At 36.1% G+C, this 22,766-nt stretch overlaps 1 protein-coding gene across 1 annotated transcript; it reads right to left on the minus strand.

Annotated features, from left to right (window-relative positions):
- Positions 1-1,428: 1,428 nt before the first annotated feature.
- LOC129943022 (structural maintenance of chromosomes protein 5) lies at positions 1,429-22,010 on the minus strand. Its single transcript, XM_056052224.1, has 18 exons — positions 21,808-22,010; positions 21,482-21,749; positions 21,302-21,406; positions 15,297-15,475; positions 14,988-15,234; positions 14,821-14,919; positions 14,460-14,756; positions 11,141-11,242; positions 10,856-11,064; positions 10,624-10,787; positions 10,412-10,538; positions 10,154-10,359; positions 9,862-10,079; positions 9,574-9,795; positions 9,284-9,508; positions 9,052-9,209; positions 8,861-8,978; positions 1,429-1,876 (listed from the first exon to the last, which is right to left on the minus strand). The coding sequence occupies exons 1-18, from the start codon at positions 21,882-21,884 to the stop codon at positions 1,781-1,783; spliced, it is 3,117 nt and encodes a 1,038-aa protein (XP_055908199.1). The 5' UTR covers positions 21,885-22,010; the 3' UTR covers positions 1,429-1,780.
- Between the last annotated feature and the right edge of the window lie 756 nt (positions 22,011-22,766).

Below are 22,766 nucleotides of genomic sequence, written 5' to 3' on the forward strand. Positions count from 1 at the left end.
TATTGGTAATAGGCATGATTCATGACACATTCATTCCCCAAAAGGTAACCCTGCATCAGATTGCCATCTGGAAAGACGACTGTGCTAACGCAGATTTCCGACGTTTATGAAAACACCCTAACATTTATCGAAATTCAATGATCTCTATGTGAAGCCTACAGCAATGGAAACATTTCACAATTTTCAATTCCAAATTTCATAATGCCAAATTGGGAAACATCATTCTTTGTTTCAAAATCAACTGCAATACAAAATTTTAAAACTTTCAACTCAAGGTTTTCCTTCGAAAAAGAACAAAAACACTATAGTAATATATTTTCATTTATTTTATTTTAAAAATACGTATTTTATTTTTTTTTGTGGAATGACTTGCAATTATTTTAAAATAATATAAACAATTAACACAAGCTCTTTAAAATGAATGTACAAAAATATCTGTTGGTTTATTTTAACAATACAATATTTCGTAAAATATGCTTTTTAAACGGTTTTTACATATATTTTACATTTAACATTTTAAATTATTTCTATATGGCGTTGTATATTAAGACTTGAAAAATTATTTGATCTGACAAAATATATGAATGTATTTATAATAATAATACAAATTTGTTCTCCTCTCAATGGTTATTTTGAAATATACTCTTTTTGAAAATTTGAAATTCGAATAAATATCGCACGTTTCCTTCGGTTGAATGTTTATATATTTAGACAAAATCTTAAACAAATGTATTTAATTTTAAGTTAATAGTAAAAATTTTAGTCTGCCATATTGCGTTTTTGGACCTAACTTAAAAACCGGTCCCTGATGTTCTAAGTTTCTACCTTTAATAGATTAACCTATAAACTTTTAACATTTAAAAACAAAGAAACGATGATTGATTTTTTGTGTGTTTCTGTGTTTTGCATTTCACATGCAGGGGCGTCTTGAACCGAAAGACTTATTTTTTTTAATTGTTTTTGGAATGTTTTACGTTTCTGTCTCCACTTTGGTACAGTCTAAATGGTAAATGGTCGATTATAAGTTGGCCAAGATGTGTCTACGTGCAAAAGTATAAACTGTTTGAAAATGACTTCAGAAGGTTTGATGTATTCATACCTTTGAGTCAAATTATCACCATCAGGTAAGAAGGTTTTTGTTTTGCACCCCAAGTCCTACCTTTTGGTGAGCCCTAGAAAGTTGTTTGACTTTTTTGTAGCTCTTTCAATTAGAAAAATATCAGAACAATGATGTAATAGTTAACATTTCCAATCTTCTAATTTGTTTTTATTATATTTTCACTTTCTGTTATTATTATTATTTATGAAGAACATTCTAAATAAGTTTTTTTTACAAAAAATATATTTTTTAGTTGAGCACATGTGAATCAATTAATATTTTAAAGGAAGTAATTTATAAGATAAAATAATTTTTAAAATACACTCTTATGTTTTTAGTTAACTTATATTTCCACCACATTACTTAAGATTATTACGAGTACTTCAACAAAAAAAAGGAATAAACTATTGTTATTTACTTAATTAAATATTTGTTGGTAAATAAAAATGAATAATAAATTGAATTTAACTTCAAACAGCAAGTAAATTAATATGGAATACTTTTAAAAAAAGAAACGTAACAATAATGTTTGAGTTTTTCAAAAATTATTATGATAACATAAACTTTTATTTATATTTTTAATATGTATGTAGGTACTTTTATAAATTAATAAATAACATTTAAATAATCTCTTAGTCTTAAGTAAAATTTGTATGTACGTACATATGAAAATACCTAAGATCAATTAAAATCAAATGCATTTTTTGGTTTTACAAATTTTCCATTGAATACTACGTGTACAGTCATTCGTTCGTTGCAGCTTAAATTTGGAAGGAGCTAAAAGTAAACAAAAAAACAGAAAAAAAAAACAAAAAATTAAGATAAAATATTTGAAAGCACTATACTGGTATACGAATAAGATTTAAAGTCAAATTTAAACTTTCAATTTAGAAGAACAAAATGTCACTGGTGAATTCAGGTTCAACGTAGTGAAATTTTGTTATGCGGAGATTTTCAATAGAATCTACTTTTCGATTCTTGACGCTTTAGATTTTAATTTTATAAACAAATTTATATGTACATAAATTTTGATCTTTAATGTTTCTTGGATTTGACAGATGCCATTTGTTTTATACACTCACTCACCAAAAGTAAATAATTGACTGTTTTTGTGGTAAGAACCAAACCATTATTTTGAAAATAAATTTGCACGATTTGTAAACGTTATTGAGGAGTAAGTTTGTTAATTATTAAATGATAAAATAAACTGAGCATAAATTAAGTGGCAACTATTTTCAAAGGTCAACTCCGAAAAAACTATCACAGTGTAGTGCAGTGCTCTATTTTAAAGTTAAATCGCTTAAGGCTTGTTTGAGTTTGTTTGGTAATAATGTTTTGGTGAAGATTAATAAAAATAAGTTAAGTTCTAAACTTGGGACTACTGGCCATTGAAAAACTAACTAGTTGCCTTAGTGTAAATTTGCGATCAAAGAATGCAGCTTTATTTTATAATTTTTAGACACTCAAATTTTTATATTTAAACACAATGCAAGATTAAGAAAAATAGGAAAGGATTTAAGAGGAGGCACCGGTGCATATTGGTTTTGAATTTGAACGTCAGAATGGTAGGAAAAAACTGAGTTGGCCAAAGCATTCCACATTCTCGATGTAACCGCACACAAGAAACAGTGCTGTTATCTGCAAGATTTGTGTATATACGTTCAAAGCTTGAGTATAAATCCCATTTCTGGGCTGGTGCTCCTGCAACTTACTTAAGCCTCTTGGATAGTATTGAACGTACAAATTGATAGATGATAATACCATCATAAGTTCTTTTACTTCGCTTGAACATCGTCGTAAGATATCTTGTCTGACCCTTTTTTATCCTTATTTTAACCGCTTATGCTCTAGTGAAATAGTCAGTTGCATTGCTCCCCTTAAACAGTTTAACCGTAATACTCGCGCTTCTAGGAATGCTCATCAGAGTACCGTCGAGCCCAACTTCGGCCGTACTGTCAAATACAGAGATTCGTTCTTTAGCCGAATGTGGAATGCCTTACCACACACTGTCTTTCCTAGTCATTGCAATATTCAGGAATCCAATGTGCATCGACATCTCCTTTTAAACGCTCTCTCCTCTTCCTAGTGCTCACGCTGTGTTTTATGAATTTCAGACTTGAAACCATCCAACAAATATTGTATTTAAAGGTTAGAAAGGTAGATTCTAATCCTACGAAGAGAATCATGAATACCAAAAGCACGCATTTTCGATATGAGAAGTTAAACGAAACTCTATCTAATGCTTTTGAAGCATTAAGGCCAATAATCTCACTTTCGTCAAAACGATGTAAGTATTTGTTCCACTGTTCGATTAGTTAAATCATCGAATCAACGGTGGACCTATTGCTACGAAAGCCATACTGCCGGCAATTAAGAAGCTTTCGTTCTTCTAAATATTTTCTAAGCTGATAATTTAATTAGCGTTTTCATGACCTTGCAATGAATGGACGTGAGTACAATTGGACAATAGGTGGAGGGGATGGAGGATACAGCTTTTTTAAGGACATTTTGGATAAATTCTGTTTTCCATCTACTTAGAAAGAGAACTGTACAGTAGTTAAGATGGAAAGACTTATTAAGTGGTTTTGCCAGCGTTGAAGCACACTTCTTTAGAGCAATAGGAGGATCCTATCTGTGCCAGCCCATTTGTGTATTTTAAGCTCTTTCAGTACTCTTACATTTGCACGAGTGAGAAAGAAGGTTCGTACCTTAAAATCGTTTACGGTCCCAAGAAAAGGAGGACTTACTCTCTTGTAGCCTCGAATTAACAACGAACTGAGCTCCAAACAAATTGACTTTCGAGCTTACAAAAGAAATGCCATTGTGAACGAATGTTGCGCACGTTTTTTTTTACAAATGACCAGAAATGTTCACTATTTTTGGGACATTGTATTATCTTTTCCGTAATTCCTGGTCATTCAATAATGGTCGAATATGTCCGTTACAGGTCTATTTTCTTTGTTTGCATTTTGCATTAGGATCAGAAGTGAATAACAAGTCTAAGAGTGTTGGCGAACTGACCTACAACGCCAGGAATCTGACTTGGCTCAACAAAAAAACTCAGTCAGGTGGTTTAACTTAGCAAAAATCTCGACATACCTTGGTTCAAATGTTTTCCGACCAGCATAACTCAATCACGAAGAATTGTGTACATTGATATCGCCCGTAATAACCATCTCACTTTGAGAAAAAGAGATTTACATTTTATTTAATCATCATTTAAAATTTAGTTTATAATTCAATCGATGAAATTGTAACGGTAACCTGAGGCATGTTTCACATAGAGACAAAGAATGTTTAAACCTGGGCAACCATTTCAAATATCCTTTGTATCTTCAAGTGTAAGAAAACTTTTTGAGAAGTCCGTTTCCATCATGGATATTCACTTAAACCTTACCTAACCTTTGAGAAGTAAAGCCCGTGGATTTCTTGTAAGATTGGGCACACAGCTAAAAAATGATACACGTTTTCGGTTTCATTGCGGTTGCACAAACAACATATCATGTGGAGGTCAGTTCTATGAGGTCATAATTTAAACATCTATTTTAGCTATCCAGCTGTAGAATTGGTATGGGCTGTATTATTGAGGACGAAGTCTACGTTGTGTTTTAAAGCTATATCATTCCATTCTTCGAAAGGCGATATTTGACGTCTAAGTGCATATTTTAATATCTATTTTTGGAGATTTTAGTCAGACCATTTCATAATTTTTATTATATGTATAATCGGCATTTGATTTTAGATTCTTTAAAAATACTTGTGGTATACCGGAGTCAGTATGGATTGCATATGTAGGTGTTGAGTTATCCAGTTTAAAGATACGCTTGAAAAATAAGCGTTGAATTACTTCAAACTCTTCTAAGTTTTGATAGCCAAACACTTGATTCGCATAGCACAAACATGTTTTAATGGTTGCAACAAACACTCTAAATTTACCAGTGGCATCCACATACTTGTTGCAGAAGAAATTACTCCACATAAGATTTATTGCCGTTTTGGATGAAGTGCGTTTTTCTTTTACATGTGTGCGAAAATCTGCAGTGCATTTTTCTTTTACATATGTGCGAAAATCTAGGTTACGAGTTACCAAGAAACCTAAGTATTTGAACTGATTTACTATTTCTATTGGTTCACGTTCCAGAAACCATTTCTTTTGGGAAGTTGTCCTTCGATGAGTATTTTCAAAAACCATGATTTTCGACTTTGCAACATTTATACTTAAATCCCATGAATCACAAAAACGATTAAGCTTGTTTATTTGTAACTACAAAGCTGTGGGATTATCGGCCAATAGTACAATGTCATCCGCGTATAGGATAATTTTTATTAATGTTTCACCAACCTTTATACCACCAGCGAAATCTTTGGATACGTCATCAATATATAGTGCAAACATTAATGGACTTAATCCACAACCTTGTAGCACACCAGCACTTGTATTGAAGAAATTATACATTCTACTTCCATTCCATACAGCAGCAGAGGTAACGTTTATAAGAAGCTTATATAAGTTGAGAATTTTTGTTGATAAGCCTAGGGTAGAAGTTTTATAAATTAAAGAACTCCTGTTAACCGTATCAAAGACCGCTTTTAAATAAAAAAATTAAAAAAACGCAAAGTCAACCTATGGTTTAGAAGATGGGTGAATATTTTCCGAAGGCACGGAAAAGTCGATATGCCCCTGGGCGCTGGGTATCACCTTTTTTAAATATTGCGCCTGTTAAAGAATAAATTAATATAAACCAACAAAAATTTGTGATGAGTTTTTGTAAAATTCAACAGGAATAGTGTCAATTCCCGCAGACTTATCATTTTTCATTGATTTCAAAGTATCTTGCATCTCTTTCATTGAAATTGGCCTATCAAGTTCCGGGATTCCACTAAAGGTAGAGCATAGTCAAACGTTTGGTGAACCGATAAGGGGTTCATAGGAACTTTTATAGTGATCAGCTAGTTTTTCAACTGCCAACACCGAAGATACCACATTTTTACAGCCACCTTTAAAACAGTATAAACGTATTCAGCATTTACAATTTTTCCTTAGCCACAAAACTTACCAGCTATCAGAAGACAGAAACATAACAAGATAGTTATCTATGCATAAGAAGCCGAGACGACGTGAATTGTCCACCAAGGCCATTTAATTTGACCCTATTAGACTTTTTCCTGCGGGGCTTTCTTAAGTTTCAGGTCTATGCAAATAAGCCGCAGCCACCGCGCCCCTTAAAGAGAATATAATCGATGCCAACGGTTAAATTTAACCTGATTTATGCGCGCCTCCAAGCGAAGTCGTGGTGCCCATTTAAACGATATTATATTTATTTCACACATAATGTAATTGCTAGGGCTTATACAACTTGTCTTATTCAATTTTAAAATAAACCTGCCCAAAATGGAAACCCCTTTATTTATCTAACGCACTCTGTACCTTATTCTCCAAGTGTAATTGGTTCAAAGTAGCCGTTCAGACTCGACATTAAATTGTACTCCCCCATTCTTGGCAATATTAGAACCCAGAAATCGAGTGTCCAATAAGATTTTAAAAGATTCGTTAGTGCCATTGATGTTCAAATGGTAGACATGTGCATTCAAGAGGACACAAGTGTCCACAGGTTTTTCTCAAAACCCACCTCTGTCTATCAACTCCTACTCTCACCTCCCCGTGGTGAACATCGGGTGCCTAGTACCTCAACTGGAGATTGGGTTCCAACCCCAGTGGCGTCTATAGTTCCAGTAAATTTGAACTACTTACTGAATACCTTATAGGGCTTCTACGACTTACTCGGGTCCAGACCATAAGGAGCAGTTTACCCCGCTCCCCGTCCTTGGATCTGGCTCTCCAGGTTGGGGGTTGTGCCCTCGGGCCGGGAAAAAAGAGGATGAAAGACTGCGATATTTACTATGGTGACTGCTACCGCGAAAACCAACAATCGATTCAGGCTTATAGATTTTGCTGCGGGGCGAAACGTCATGGTGGCCAGTACGCGTTTGCCACACCTCAACATCCACAAAGGAACTTGGACTTCTCCAGATCAATCTACCGTCAACGAGATTGACCATATTGCGATCGGCGCCAGACTTACACGAAGTAAAGTTTGCCATATCTAAGCTGAAGTCTAATAAAGCCTCTGGAGCGGATGGCTTGAATGCAGGGTTTTTTAAACCAACCAGAGATAAGTTGATTAGGAGCATGCATCAACTTATCTGTAAGATATGGTCGGAAGAAAGCATGTCCGATGAATGGAACCCCCGTATTGTTTGCCTGATCCTGAGAAAAGGAGACCCTTTAAACTGCACCAACTATAAAGGATCAGTCTACTTAACATCGCTTACAAAATCTTGTCAGCCGTAATACGTGAACGTCTAAAGACTTATCAGTGTGGTTTTGGACCATGAAATTCCACAGACGATTAAATATACACATTACGGCAGATCCTAGAAAAAACCCAAGAACACCAAATCGACCACCACCATCTCTTCATCGATTTCAAGGCTGCATATGACAGCATCTACAGGGACGAGCTGTATAGAGCCATGTCTAGTTTCGTCCGTTTGTGCAGGATGGCCATGGAGAATTCACGCTGCTCCATAAAGGTTAACGGAAAATTTCGATGTCAAAAAAGGTTTTAGACAAGGTGATGCGCTGTCATGTGCTTGGAAGAATATTGCAGAGCTCACACGTCAACACTAGAGGCATTGTCTTTCAAAAGTATGTCTAATAACTAGCATAGCTAGAGAAGAACGGAGCGTGATTTCAATGAGGCTGTTGTGAGTATTGAGGCAGAGGCGGCAAAAATGGGTTTAACGGTTAATGAGGGCAAAACAAAGTACATGCTGAAGTCAAGAAAGGACATACAACACCGACGTCTTGGTCAAAACGTCACCATCCACAGACGTCACTTTGAGGTAGTTAAGGACTTCGTCTACCTAGGATCCGCTGTAAACGCAGAAAAAAACACCAGCGCTGAGATCAAACGCAGAATAACTCTTGCTAACCGCTGTTTCTTTGGACTAAGAAAGCAATTGAGTGGTAAAGTCCTCTCTCGAGGGACCAAAGTTTTGCTATATAGGACCCTTATCATCCCCGTCCTGCTATACGGTGCAGAAGCATGGGCCATGACAAAAGCGGATGAAAGCAGGGTTGGTTCGAAAGAAAAGTTCTTCGTGTGATATACTGTCCCGAATGCATCGAAGGGGAGTGGAGGAGAAGATGGAACGACGAGCTGTACGTGCTGTACAGCGACGTAGACTTAGCCAGAAGGGTAAAAGCATGGAAACCAATGCTCCGGCCCGGAAAGTCTTCGAATTCACACCCACAGGACAGCGCAGTAGAGGAAGACCGCGGATCAGGTGGCGCGCAAAAGTAGAAAGTGACCTCACCCAAATTGGAGCCCCAAACTGGAGACATCTATCTAGGGACCGAGCTAGATGGAGAAGTTTGTTGGGTGAGGCCCTAGTTCATACAGGACTGTAACGCCACCTTAAGTAAGTAAGTGCCTAGCCAAATTCTTAGCTTGTTAATACCTTCCTACCGCCAAACCATGTGGACTAACGACCCTATTCCAATTTCAGTACATGTTTAAGAAAACGACCTAGCCAAGGGCATCTGTCTCATTCAATTCAATGTGAGTATAGTTTCCAATATCTTATACTTTTAAGAACAGGCTGTTTTGTCTTGAAAGTATTTTCTTTGTTAACAATAATTTTATCCATTGTGCTACCACCTAAAAATTTTATTTTTATTTTCAAACATATTCTTACCTTTGGTGTGACAAAGAAATATTGCGAACTTCCTGCTTTGGTTGTCTCATCTACCAACATATCAAATATCCTCCTCTCATTTCTAGGATCCATTCCTTGATTGATTTCATCAACGCATCTTTAATAAACAACATAAAAAAGGTCTTATATGAAAAAAACTGTATTATTTTATAAATTTATGAAAAACATACCGAAAAGGAACATGAGTTAATTGTTGAAGTGACAAAGTATAATTAGCAATAGCCACAGCTCTCTCTCCACCCGATTGAACGTATCTATCAAGTACCTGCAATTTAACACCACTACGATATTGTACTAATATCTGAATACCATACGATTCGAAATCCCACTAAAAAATCCAACAAAACAAAAGGTTAAAATTAAGAATTAAAAAACAAAAATAATAGGATGTCTTTTTCTAACCTGATCTTTCATTGCTAACAGCACCTCCCCAACATAATCCATATTTTTCATGAAATTGCTGAAGTTCTTATTTAAAACCTCAACAATTCGATTGATTTCTGTTATCCATTCACTATAAATTGCTTCCATTTGTTCCTGAAGATTCGCATCACCACTTTTGGCCTCTTCAATGGCAAGTGATAGAGCCTCGATTTGTTCAATTCGACGTTCATATTCTTCAGTTACCTTTTTTTTAAAAAATAAATCATAAAAATCTATGAAAATAAAATAAGGATAAGAAGGTTTCTTACATTTTTATCATTTTCCCCCAAACATTCTAAACGTGCTGATGTATCATTTATGACGTCTTTCAGACTTTCCAAATCGTCAGGAAGCTCTGAAAATTGCATTGTGTATGGGAAATTTGGATCTGTAGGCTTTAGACCGTTCGTTAGGTTCTTAGCTTCGACTAATCTTAAACGATACTTTTTACCAGCTGTTTCCATTGACGCTTTAATATTTTCAACAAGTTTCTAAGAAATAAAAATAACAACAAAAAATGTACAACTGATGTCTGTAAATCTGTTAAAAGGTTTTACCTTTGCTTTAACTAATTGCTCTGTAGAATCAGTTATTGATCGATTAAGCTGTTCATTTTCAAGTCGAAAAATATTCGAACGAGCTGCAGCAAATTCTTTTTCTTGTAAGGCTTTTTGATATTCCATCAAGCATTTTACTTTCTTTTCCTGATACTCAATGATTTCCTTAACGTACAATTTTGTTTTCTCTTTTTGAAATTCTAGAAAACGAGGAAGGTCTAAAACAAAAAGAGAGAAAGCCATATCATTAGGTACCTTATTTATTATGTTAAATTATTGTCATTCTTCGTACCGAAACCAGCGTCTGTGAGAGCTTTTAGCTTTCTTATATTTCTTGAGAGTCTTTCTTTTAAGTCTCTCAGTCTGCTATTGACCATTTCGAGTTGTCGCTGTTCTTTCATAACTTCCATTCGTCGATGTTCCAATTCGTCGGTTTTGGCTTCGATTTGAGAACGTTCGTTGCGTAAAGCGTCTGTTGCTCGAACTCTTTCCTGATATCTAGATGTGAGGGATTAGTGTTTGAAAACAAAACAAAGTTTTTTGTGGTCACCTCTTTTTTAAGGCACTTAATTCAGTCTTATTAACACTAGATAACAAGTTACGGCTCTGAATTCTAGTTTGTGATCTTAATGAGTTGCCTGAATACTTTGATATTGAAACATGATATTGTACGTTTCCTGAAAGAGGTAACAGAAAATTCAATCAAAACGTCTCATCTCAGTGTCTTCAAATCGGTGGAATTTTAGACTTCCCTGTACTTACCTCCATAGAAATGTCGAAGGCTTGTGGGTAATGATTCAACGGAATCATTAACGTTTTCCGTACCAACAAGAATCTTTTCGATATTATAATTCTTACAGAGGTAATTCAAAATTGACGGCGGACCTTCGAGCAGATCAATTAGATATGCATAAAATCCATAACCGCTGGAAATTAATAAAAAACCCAAGCTTTAGAAAAAGTTCTTTAACTTGAAATTAGTTCTGTAAATTACCTATAAGCACTTATGGGTTGACTTGGACGATATTCACATTGTGCGGCTGGCGGAGAATATAAAATACTTATAGGTAAACTTTGTTGAATTGTTAGAATATCAACTAATTTGGACATGTCAGTTTTGCTCTCGCAAGTAAAAGCCAGAAGATCTCTTAAGGCAATTGTATTTTCAAAATATTTCGCGTTATTTGGATCTTGGACGTTTAACTTAATCGAAATAAAATAAATTTAAGATAATTTTTCAGAATGTTGATGATTGGAGAAGAAGGAAAACAAAACTTACTTCTAATATCATTGGTTCATATACGCGACCTTCAAACTTGTCTAGATTCGCTCTAAGCCACATGACGGCTTTGTATTGATCTTTAAATCTTGTCTCTAACAGCTGCAAGTAGACAAAGTTTTTTTTATAATTTCGCTTAGATTTTTACTTGAACTAAATAAAAGAGGGCCGAAGTTGCTGACTTGAGGAACACCACATTTGTCTAGAAAACTGGATGAAGATACCAAAGCTTGAGTAAACGAAATAAGAGGGGACCTAAGTGATACCTGGAGGAACACTAAATGTAACTAGAAAACTGACTTTAACCAACTTAACAAGAGAAGACGTAAGTGGCTGGCTTTCGTAACGCTTGTGGTATCTAGAAAAATGAATTTGGTAAACTAATAAACAGCTGTGGACAACTAATTAGAAACACAAATGAACTGTTCGGTAAAGAAAGTTTTCAATGCAATTAAGCATTTTCAAAAATTCGGGACTGCTGAAAATATACCTCGTAAAAAACGGGCCGGTAAAATAAGCTACCAAATGGTTTGAGGCTTATGCAGTATGCACCTGAACTTGATTTTTGCTTCTGTACCTCTCAGCATTTTTGACCGCACACTTTCATGCTCTCTCTTCTTTTCTGAGAAGTCGAAGTTCTCCTCTTCTTTTCTGCTCATAGAGCTTGTGGGCAGCGCCGCTTTGCATGTCTGTTGTTTTACTGCATTTGCTTACTGACATTCCTTATTAAACCAGTTTTTTTTGTTGATTGCTGCTTGAAACGCAGCACTTTAGTTGCGGCTTCTCTGATTGCCACTGATTGTAGTCGTTTGATTAGTTGTATATTCTCGCAGCATCTCCATCTTCTGCCTTAGGTCTGGAAACCCGAAGTTAAACATTGACCACAACGAGTTATTGATCCGAATCGATGTTAGCCTCTCGGAAAGTTCGGACATCCATGATGATTTAAGCGTGTCTAGCGTCAATCGCAATATGGGCAAGATTGATTCTGCTACTGCCTTAAAAACAGTTACTGCTGTGTGCGATATTTCTGTTTGAGAAACAACTGCTCCAAAATACGCTGATGGCGTCTTTTGCACTTGTAAGCTTTTCTCTTAGATGCGTTTCCATATTTAAATTGTTTGTCAAAATCACTCAAAGGTAATTGAACTCTTTGACAATCTCTTTGTTTTCACCATTGTAGTTCCATTTTTGACTAAGGCAGTTTCTACCTCCTCCATTCTTCAAAATCATGATCTTGGACTTTTCCATGTTTACTATTAGGTTCCATATTTTACAGTACTCAAAAATTCGGTTTATCATAAGCTGTAGTGATTCTGGAGATGATGCGAGAACCACAATATCATCCGCAAACAAGAGTGCTTTAATTAATTCTCCCGCATGCTCGATACCAGCAGGTAAGAAATCGACTAAGTCTTCGATAAATAGAGCGAATAGGCTTGGACTCATTGTACAACTTTGTCTAATGCTCGATTCAGTTCTAAACCAACCTTTCTGTACCATTTTAAACTGCTGCATTAGTATCCATATACAGGCTTTGAAGGACTCTTCCAGATTCTTTCAACAGCTTATTTCCTTCAATCCATTTATTGAGCCGTGTTTGCAGAACAGCTGTAAATATTTTATAACACGAATTAAAAAGGATATTCCTCGATAATTCGACATCTCAGACTAGCTTCCTTTTTTTGGATCGGAAAAATGACTGATTCTCTAAAACCTGTTTCCAACACCTCGTTGTAAACTGCAGTAACCTTACTTATTAACTCAACGATTCCATACTTAAAAAATTCCTCTGGTATCCCATTGGAGCCTGCCGCTTTTCCATCCTTCATTTTTTTCATTGCTGCATCTACGTCTTCGTTGGTTGTATGTGTCCAAAAAGGGGCTCAGCTTGTGATGGATTTTAAAGGTTTTACCATTCAAATTGTTCACCAACTTCCAAAATTCCTTCGAGTTCATACAATTTGACTACCTTGTGTCTCAAAGAATATTGTTTTCTTTTGTAAACACAAGGTCTTGTAATAGGGGTTTGCTTGAAGATATTGTCTTTAAAGTGCTCATGGCTTGAGCGACGATAAGCTCTTAACCATCCAAATGATAATTTTCTGGCCTTTTTACACTCTAGATCAAACCCGGGCGCTATAAAGCTTTCTTGTGCTTTCCTAATACTGACTCAGGTTATATTGCTGATAATTTTGGAGGGAAGTGTTAAGATTAATTTGGTATTGAACTTTATTTTTTTTGGTTCCACCTAAGTTTTGGTATGAGTTTCATGGGGTTTGAGTACTCAGTTGCCATCGGAAGTCCACAAGTCACAACTGATGAATGGAAAGTGATCCGAAAAGGGCACATTTTCAACTTTGAACTCAATTATTGGGTCTTCCAATTAACACTTATAAGGCGGCAATCAATTATCGAACTACCCTGATTACCGACAAAAATAAATTCGCGTTCCTTATCCGCCCAGCTGGAATTACAAATATCCAATAATTTTGCTATTTTTGTATCTTTAGACTTTCGCTCTATCCCTCTAATTCGGTTTTCGTTTCCCGCTTCATTACCAATTTTTGCATTAAATTCTTCCACTACCATCAGATTCGAAGGGCTCTGTTGTGCCACAGTGTGGATATTGATGTGTGGAAAACACGTACTGGATAACATGACATTTAGCAGCAATATCGATGACCTCATGCAGGCTGTGCTTCCCGATTATTCCCTCCTAGATTGGCATTGCTCAAGAGCTCGTAGAACATACATACCTTTGATGTTGTGATCCCTCTCTTCTATGGGCGCGTGTACGTATATTAGGCTTATGTTGTCGAATTTAACCTTGATGCGAATAGTAATGAGCCGCTCGTTGACTCATCTATAGGTCAAGATATAATGCCTAAGTCTGACTCCAAAGACAAAAACGCACACAAATAAGCATTGTTGTTTTTTTATATATCACAGTTTTTCGAATTGACTTCGGCAAACTAAATACGAAATGACCTAAGTGGCTGCCTGGCGAATGCCAAATGTATCTGAGACTGGCTGTAAATCTTAGACTTGAGTATACATAACATGAAAGAACTTTAATAAAATACCTTTATTTTCTGCCTTCAGAAATTGAAATTGAATTGAGTAAATTAAACAAAAGAGGACCTAATTGGTTGCCCTGAGGAACCCCTAAGATAAGGCTGGAAATACATAGACTGAGTTACCTAAATAAGGAAATAAAAGGCTGTTTTAAGGATTGCTACGGAAGTCAATTTTAAGAGGAACGAGTTTGATTACAGATTGCGTTAAGGCGTTATTTTTTAATTAGAAATCATGTTACCTTTAAACGTTGTTCCTTAAAGCTCTCCATTGATTGAATACGTTGTTTTAACATGTGCACTTCAGCAACATATTCTTCATCAATAACTTTATTAATTTCAGAACGTTTTGCCATTTGAGCTTGTATTTGGACTTTTAGACTACTCAAAGACTCCGTTATTGCTTCTTGTTTAGCAGCACGTTCCTGATTAGTTCCACTGACTGATGCTGCTTGCACTAATTCTTCTTTATTCTTTTTCACATTTTCCGACTCCACATCGATTTCTTTATCACGTTCAATTTTTTCTTTTTTTTTGATCTATAATTTTAAATTTAATAAATAAATAAATACAATTTTAAGCTGATAAACAATTTGAACAAACCTCAATTTCATGCTGTGCTGTTCTTATTTTAGATGACAGATCATCAATGTTTGTGATGGTAATATCAATTTTTGCAAGAACTTCCGCACATTTGGCACCCTTTAGAAATAAAACATAGTAAAATGACTTCTTTCAAAAATTAATTGATTATCTAACTTTTAACTTACACATTTTTGTTGTTCATTTGCAAGATCAGCTGTTTTCTTAACTATTTTATTTTGTTCCTCCATAAGTTTATCATAAGCTGCTTGTTTTTCGCTGACAACTTTGTCAGCATCTTCTAAATGTGTACGAATTTCAGAAGCTTTCTCTTTCAGTTCTTTGGCTTCGATCCATAATTTCTTTGCATTACAAATTTTAATGGTTTCTCCGAATTTCTTTCTTGTTGCCATTCTTTCAATAATTTGTTTTAAACTAGTTTTTAAAGAAAAATAAAGTGAAAACCAAGTACGAGAAATAGTTTCAGATAAGCTTACCCTTCATTACGATGTTTTAAATCATTCAATCGATTAACATCATCAATTAAAATACTTTTGGTATTTTGTTTCTTTTTTTGTAAATCTTTGAGTTCATCGAATTGGTCAATAACACTTTGTTCACAAACGGAGGCTATTGTGTTATTTAAGAGCTCTTTGGCATTCATCTTAGCAAAATCCTAAAAGAAAACGAATTAATTTAAAAAATATTGAGCCTTTTTTCGATCTACAAGTAATAAGGAGCTAAGGACTTAGCTGACAAGAACACGCCCATAGCAGTAATAATTTTTGTTTTAGTTCGCACTCGCAGACAATGAGGAATTGGAAAGGAGTTGTCAGTGTTCATTGGTTTTGAATTCTTGAACATTGCAATAACAGGGAAAGATAGGGTGTGGTAAGGCATTGCGCATTCGTGTAGTTCGGCTAAAGAACGAATCTCTATACTTTACAATGCGGGTAAATTGATGGGCTTTTCTAGAAGCGCGAGTATTATGGTTGAACTGTTTATGAGGAGGCTAGAATTCACTAGTATACAGTCCGTAAAAATATTGGTTAAAAAAAGTATGAGAATGAGTAAAGAAACTTTACGACGATGTCCGAGTGACGTAATTAATTATTGATGCTATTGTCGCCAATGATTTTAAAATCATTGAATTGAAGACATCTTTAATGATGGAACAATCGGGAAAAACAACCAGAACCACATCATTTATGATAAGGGATTCAGGCTCACTGATTTTTCATAGTAGTCAGTACGCGTTTTCCACACCTCAATATCCATAAACTAACTTGGAATTTTCCAGATCAATCTTTCTACAACTAGATTGACTATATATTGCGATCGACGCTAAACACGATTCCAGCATAATGGATGTCCGAACTTACCGAAGAGTTTACATCGACTTGGACCACTACCTCGTTGTAGCCAATGTAGGACTTCGAGTTTCCTTAGCCAAGGCAAAACAGGTACAACGTCAAACGGCTACAATCGCAAGAGATTGCCAAATTCTTTTCCGACCAAGTTACAAGTAACCTCTCTCCAAGTTCTCTGCCGCCAACACAATGTATCGAAAACCAGTGGCAACATTGCTAAGATGCAATCAGAGAAGCCGCCTCTGATGTGCTGGGTTTCAAGAAACCACCAACAAGTAACTCCTAGTTTGATGAGGAATGCCGGCAGGCAAATGCAGCCAAACTGTAGTAGTTGGAAAACTGCATTTGTTCCGCCAATACCAAAAAAGACAAATCTTCTTCTCATTAATTATCAGCTTAAGAAATATCTTGAGGAACGGAAGCTTCTTAATCACCGGCAATACGGCTTTCGTAGCAATAGGTCCACTGGTGATCTCATAGTTCATCTCACCGAACAGTGGAACAAATCTTTACATCGTTTTGGAGAAAGTAAAATTATTGCACTTGATATTTCAAATGCATTTGATGAAGTCTGGCATCTTGACCTCTTATCGAAAATGCATGCTTTCGGTATCGACGAATCTCTTCTTCGTTAGATTAGAAATTTTCTTTCGAACCGTTCAATACAAGTTGTTTTGGACGGATTCAAGTTTGAAACCCATAAAATAAATGATAGTGTGTCCCAGGGTTCCGTTTTGTCCCGACCCTTTTCCTAATATTTATAAATGATCTCCTGTCTGCTACTTCTAATTCAATACACTATTTCTCTGACGATAGCACTCTTAACTTTTCATATTCGTTTCCAGACTCACAACCCTCCTCTTCGGACGTGTAACTGCAACAGCAAAATATGATTAGCTCATTAAATTCCGACCTACACAGCATTGTACAATGGGGAATAAACGATCGTGTGGAATTTAATGCTTCGAACACGCAATGCTGTCTTGCATCGGTAAATCTCTCTTTGCTACCATCTATGAGTGGCATCAACGAAACGGAAAATCTTGACATCCTTGGAGTGTGCATCAGCAATCACCTTTTGAGACGTTGCAAGAAATTTTTGTATCCATCTGATCTGACTACAATCTAAAAAACCTTTATACGTCTGAAATTTGAATGTATCTCTCATCTTTGGGCGGGTGCTGTAGTAACTTATTTCAGGCTCTTGGACAGTATTCAAAAAAGAGCTTTTAAAATGATTGGTTACATTAACATCATCAACTCAGAACATCGACGCAAGGTTTCTTGCCTCACCCATTTTTACCGTTATTTTAACAGACTATGTTCTAGTGAAATAGCCAGCTGCATTCCTCCCCTAAACAATTTAACCGTAATACCCGCACTTCTAGGAATGCCCATCAGTTTACCGTTGAGCCCAACTTCGGCCATACTATGAAGTACAGAGATTAAGTTTTTAGCCGTACTACGCGAATGTGGAACGCCTTGCCACGCTCTATCTTGCATAAAAGGACGAGAGCTACTCATGAGCCCTATGAGCAGAAGAGGCGAGAGGAACACCGACTTCTCAGAAGGAAAAAGAGAGAGCATGAGAAGCGTGCGGTCAGAGATGTTGAGAGGTTTAAAAGCAGGAATGGGATTCGAAAGTTTTATGAACAGGTGAAACGAAATTTACAAGTACATAAACCTAGAACCGAAGGCTGCAAAGACGAAAATGGAAACATCATAGTGGAACCGCAGTCAATGCTGAGGATATGGAAGAACCACTTCTGCAGACTGTGTAAAGGCGACGACGAACCGAATTCCGCTGTCAGGCAGGATGATCCATTCATCATAGACGACGAAAGCCAACAATCCAGTAGTTACGTCTGAGACTTCACCCTATACGCCTAACCCACTATTCCCCACACGACCTCTTGCCTAACGGCACATTCATAATTTTTTCATGGTTTCCCACGCCATATTTGCTAACACAGCAAAACCAATCCAGAACGGATACATCCCCTTTTCCCCTCTACCTTTGAGCAACGAAACGTAATATAAATACTTTATAAGAAATTGATATTTTGCTAACGCGGCACATTTTGCCTTTTATCCGAAGTATAGTTCAAGTTGAAGATCATTTCATAAGTTAGTTCTAATTCTCTACTCTAATTGGAAGGTGCAGCCTTTTGCTTTGGACATCGGCCTTCCTTTTTAGAAATAACATGAAATTAAAAATTATAATTATTAAATAAATAAATAAAAAAATATAAAAAGAAACGATTAAGTTTTTTTTTAAGATCAAACGCGAGGCTACACACGTAAATCTGTCCTCCCGACTTAGACGAAGTAAAGATTTCCATATCTAAGCTGAAGTCTAACAAAGCCGCTGAAGCGGATGGCTTGAATGCTAAGCTCTTTAAAGCAGCTGGAGATAAGTTGGTTAGGAGCATGCACCAACTTATCTGTAAGATATGGTCGGAAGAAAGCATGCCCGATGAATAGAACCTCAGTATTGTTTGCCCGATCCTGAAAAAGGAGACCCTCTAAACTGCACAAACTATAGAGAAATCAATCTACTTAACATCGCTTACAAAATCTTCTTTGTCGTAATATGTGAACGTCTAAAGCCCATCGTCAATAACCTGTTAGGTCCTAATCAGTGTGGTTTTAGACCAGGAAATTCCACAGTCGATCAAATATTCGCATTACGGCAGATCCTGGAAAAAACCCAAGGAGACCAAATCAACACCCACCATCTTTTCATCGATTTCAAGGTCGCATATGACATAATCTACAGAGGCGAGCTGTAAAGAGCCATGTCTAGTTTTATCGTCCCTGCCAAACTCGTCCGTTTGTGCAGGATGACCATGGAGAATTCACACTGTTTCATAAAGGTTGGACACAATTTAACCAAACTTTTCGATTTAAAAAAAAAAGTTTTAGACAAGATGATGCGCTGTCATGCAATTTTTCTAACATCGTACTTGAAAGAATAGTGCAGAGCTCACACGTCAACATTAGAGCGTCTTGGTCAAAACGTCACCGTCGACAGGCGTAACTTTGAGGTAGTCAAGGACTTCGTCTACCTAGGCTCCGCTGTAAACGCAGAAAACAACACCAGCGCTGAGATCAAACGCAGAATAACTCTTGCTAACCGCTGTTTCTTTGGGCTAAGAAACCTATTGAGTGCTAATGCCGTCTCTCGAAAGACCAAAGTGTATCTATATAAGACCTTATCATCCCCGTCCTGCTATACGGTGCAGAAGCATGAACTATGACAAAAGCGGATGAAAGCACCTTTGGTCGTTTTGAGATCTGCATTCCCGTATGCATCGAAGGGGAGTGGAGGAGAAGATGGAACGACGAGCTGTACATGGACGTAGACTTAGCCAGAAGGGTAGGTTCAACGACTAAGATGGCTGGGTCACGTAGAACGTAAGGAAACCAATGCTCCGGCCTGAACATTTTTCGAATCCACACCCACAAGACAGTGCAGTAGAGGAAAACCGCAGATCTTTTTTATATTCATAAATGATCTTTTGTCTGCAACTTCTAATCCATTAAACTGTTTCGTCGACGACAGTACTTTCAGTTTTTCATATTCGTTTCTAGATTCGCACCTTGTCTTTAGGATATGGAACTTCAATAGCAGCGTATGATAAGCTCATTAGATTCTGATCTTGACAGCATTGTCCAATGGGGAATCACAAAACCGTGTAGAATTTAATGCTTCAAAAACTCAATGCTGTCTCCTGTCGTTAAAGCGTAACATACCCCCGATGCCGCTATCTATGAGTGGCATCCAGGAAACTAGTCAACTGTCAGTACTCGGTATGTGTATCACAGATCGCCTTTTATGGAATGATAACATATTTGATATTGCCAAAAATGCTTAGCATTTCTCCGACGGTGCAAGAAATTTTTCACCTCTTCTGATCTGGCTATAATTTACAAAGCCTTCACCCGCACAAAACTTGAATATAATTCGCATACCTGGGCAGGTGCCCTAAAACAAGTATAAATCTCTTGGATACAATACAAAAAAGGGCTTTAAAAATTATAGGCGATAGAACTATAACCAAAACATTTACACCTCTCGAACACCGGCGCAATGTTTCATGCCTCTAGTTGTTTTACATATACTTTTACAAACAATGTTCTGTCGAATTAGCGAGTTGCATTCCCCTCCTCAAATAATTCAGCCGTAATACTCGCACTTAAAGTAATGCTCATCAGTTTAACCTCGAGCTCAATTTCTGTTTTCCACTCCCATTTCAATATTCAAAACTTTAAGACCAATGTGCACCGGTATCTTCTCTTTCATCCTTCCCTATTTTCCTAATACTCGCACGGTGTGTAACCATGAACGTGTTAAGGGTGAATTACGACTCCTAACCATTTATGTGTGCGAGTAATGTTGTCAGGGATAGAGGGGACCTACATTTTTAAGCCGAATCCGAACGGCTAATTTAAGAAAGCACTTTTCATGACAAGAATTACTCTTGGAAAAATTGTCAATTTTTCGCAAGAGGCAGTACCCGTGAAAAATACTTTAGATGGCACAGGCAGGGATCGAACCCAAGACGTCTGGCATAACAGTACAACGCACTAACCATCATGCAAACGGTGGACTCATTAGAATTCGTTAATTCCAGTAAAAAGCTAGGTGTAATCTTTAATAGAACATTGACCTGGAATGATCACATCAACACAAAACTTATGGAACGCTTAGAACGCTGTGGGCCGCCCAAACCATCACTTCATTTAAGACCAGACTAATTATAGCAAGGACCCTAGTAATATCTGTTCTCCCACAGGTATGCGAAATTTTTACAACTGTGATTCCATCAGCAAAAATAAACTAAACATAGCCTTTAATAGTATCATTCGACACATCTTTGGGTTAAGTAGGTACGACCATGTTTCACATTTACAAGAGATTCCCCTTAACATGCCTTCAAATGACTTCATGAAGATTTCAACATTGACCTCGGAAAGGCGAGATTTGAATGGTCGACATTCTCTTGTCGAGGAAAGATTCAATGCATCTGCAACCCCATTTCATAATCCAGAATTTAGGGAAAGGTAACAGGAATAAATACAGCTACAGCTTACCAATAAACATAAACATTTACAACAAAGCTGTTTACCTGAACACGATCCTGTGGCAGGAACTGGCACAAATTATCGACTTGAATATTAAATTCTGCAATGCTTCGCATATAGCCTTTGTGGTTGACGGTAACATCGTTTATCTATTTAAGTAAATCATAAATTTAATCATAATCAGTGCCAAAAAAACAAGGGAAAGATAATATGCAACAACTCACCTTAAATTGTGATTTGCCATCCGAATCGAATTCCCTCACGAATTCTTTAGTTTCTCGTTGGTTATTTATGTAGATCTTAATGCTAATAGCAGCTTCCGATTTGCCATTCTTGATGTATTCCTGGATTGCCGAAGAACGAGCCAAAAGCTTCGCACTTCCACCCATCCCGAGAACGATGGCAGCAACAAGTGTTGACTTTCCAGTGCCATTTGGACCAATTATTATGTTAAGATACTCCGTGGGATGCATAACACACTCATCATAAGTCCTGTGAAATCATAGTTTATGAATCAAATAATAATATTTAAGGAAGTTGTTTTAATTACACAAAGTTCTTAACATAAATGGACTTAATTTTTCCAGCTAAATTTATAGAGCCATCATCGACCTCATCAACTTCCATTTTGATATTTTTAATTTGTTGATGTTATGTGTTTTTAATACAAATTGTTGTTCTTTTTAAAATAACTTAATAATTTGTTTTATTCGCAAAATAAAAACCAAACAAATAACAACGACATTGCTTGCAAATTTTCGGTAAATGGTAAATTTGAATTGTGAATAAAGTGAAGTTGGTTGTAGTTGATAATCTTGACGTTTCTCAAGTTTTGTTTATGGATGCACTCAACGATTTTCATTGCGTTCAGGTAGACAATGTAAGATTGGAAGTTATTTTGAAATTTGAAAATATTACATATTTTAATTTATTTTGAATAATTAGTTTTATTTAAATGTTGTGCATTGTTATATCTTGTTTCTATTGTAAAACATATTTTATATTTCAAGTGTCGGAAATTAGTGGGTGAATTTATTTCAATTTCTTAATAGCGCCATGATTTTATTGGTATCTCAAACATGAACTATTTTGTCTACGGTGCATGTATGAAATATTTATTTTTCCTCCTAAATTGATCAAAGATGTCGCTGTGAGACACTTTAGGAAGTATACATATATTTTATAGGGTACTAGAGTGCTGTTTGTTTTTTAGGCAAAAATGTCAATTTCTAACGATTTTAAATTAATTTAAAAACAATCCTTGGATATTTAGATCAGTTCAGCAAGGATAAATGGTTTGTGTTTTATGGGTTCTGAACTTATTGAAAAGTACACCAACTTTATTGTTTATATGGAAAAGAATATATTATTTTGACATATTATGAACAAATAATGTAAATTGAAATGCTTAATAATAAAAGAATTATGTACTTGAAATGGCTGTCAATTGGATGTGTTCTTAAAATATCTGGTCTTCATTATTTTAAATTAATTTTGAAAATAAACGTT

Source organism: Eupeodes corollae, chromosome 1 (genome assembly GCF_945859685.1).
Source record: "Eupeodes corollae chromosome 1, idEupCoro1.1, whole genome shotgun sequence".
Taxonomy (NCBI): Eukaryota; Metazoa; Arthropoda; class Insecta; order Diptera; family Syrphidae; genus Eupeodes; species Eupeodes corollae.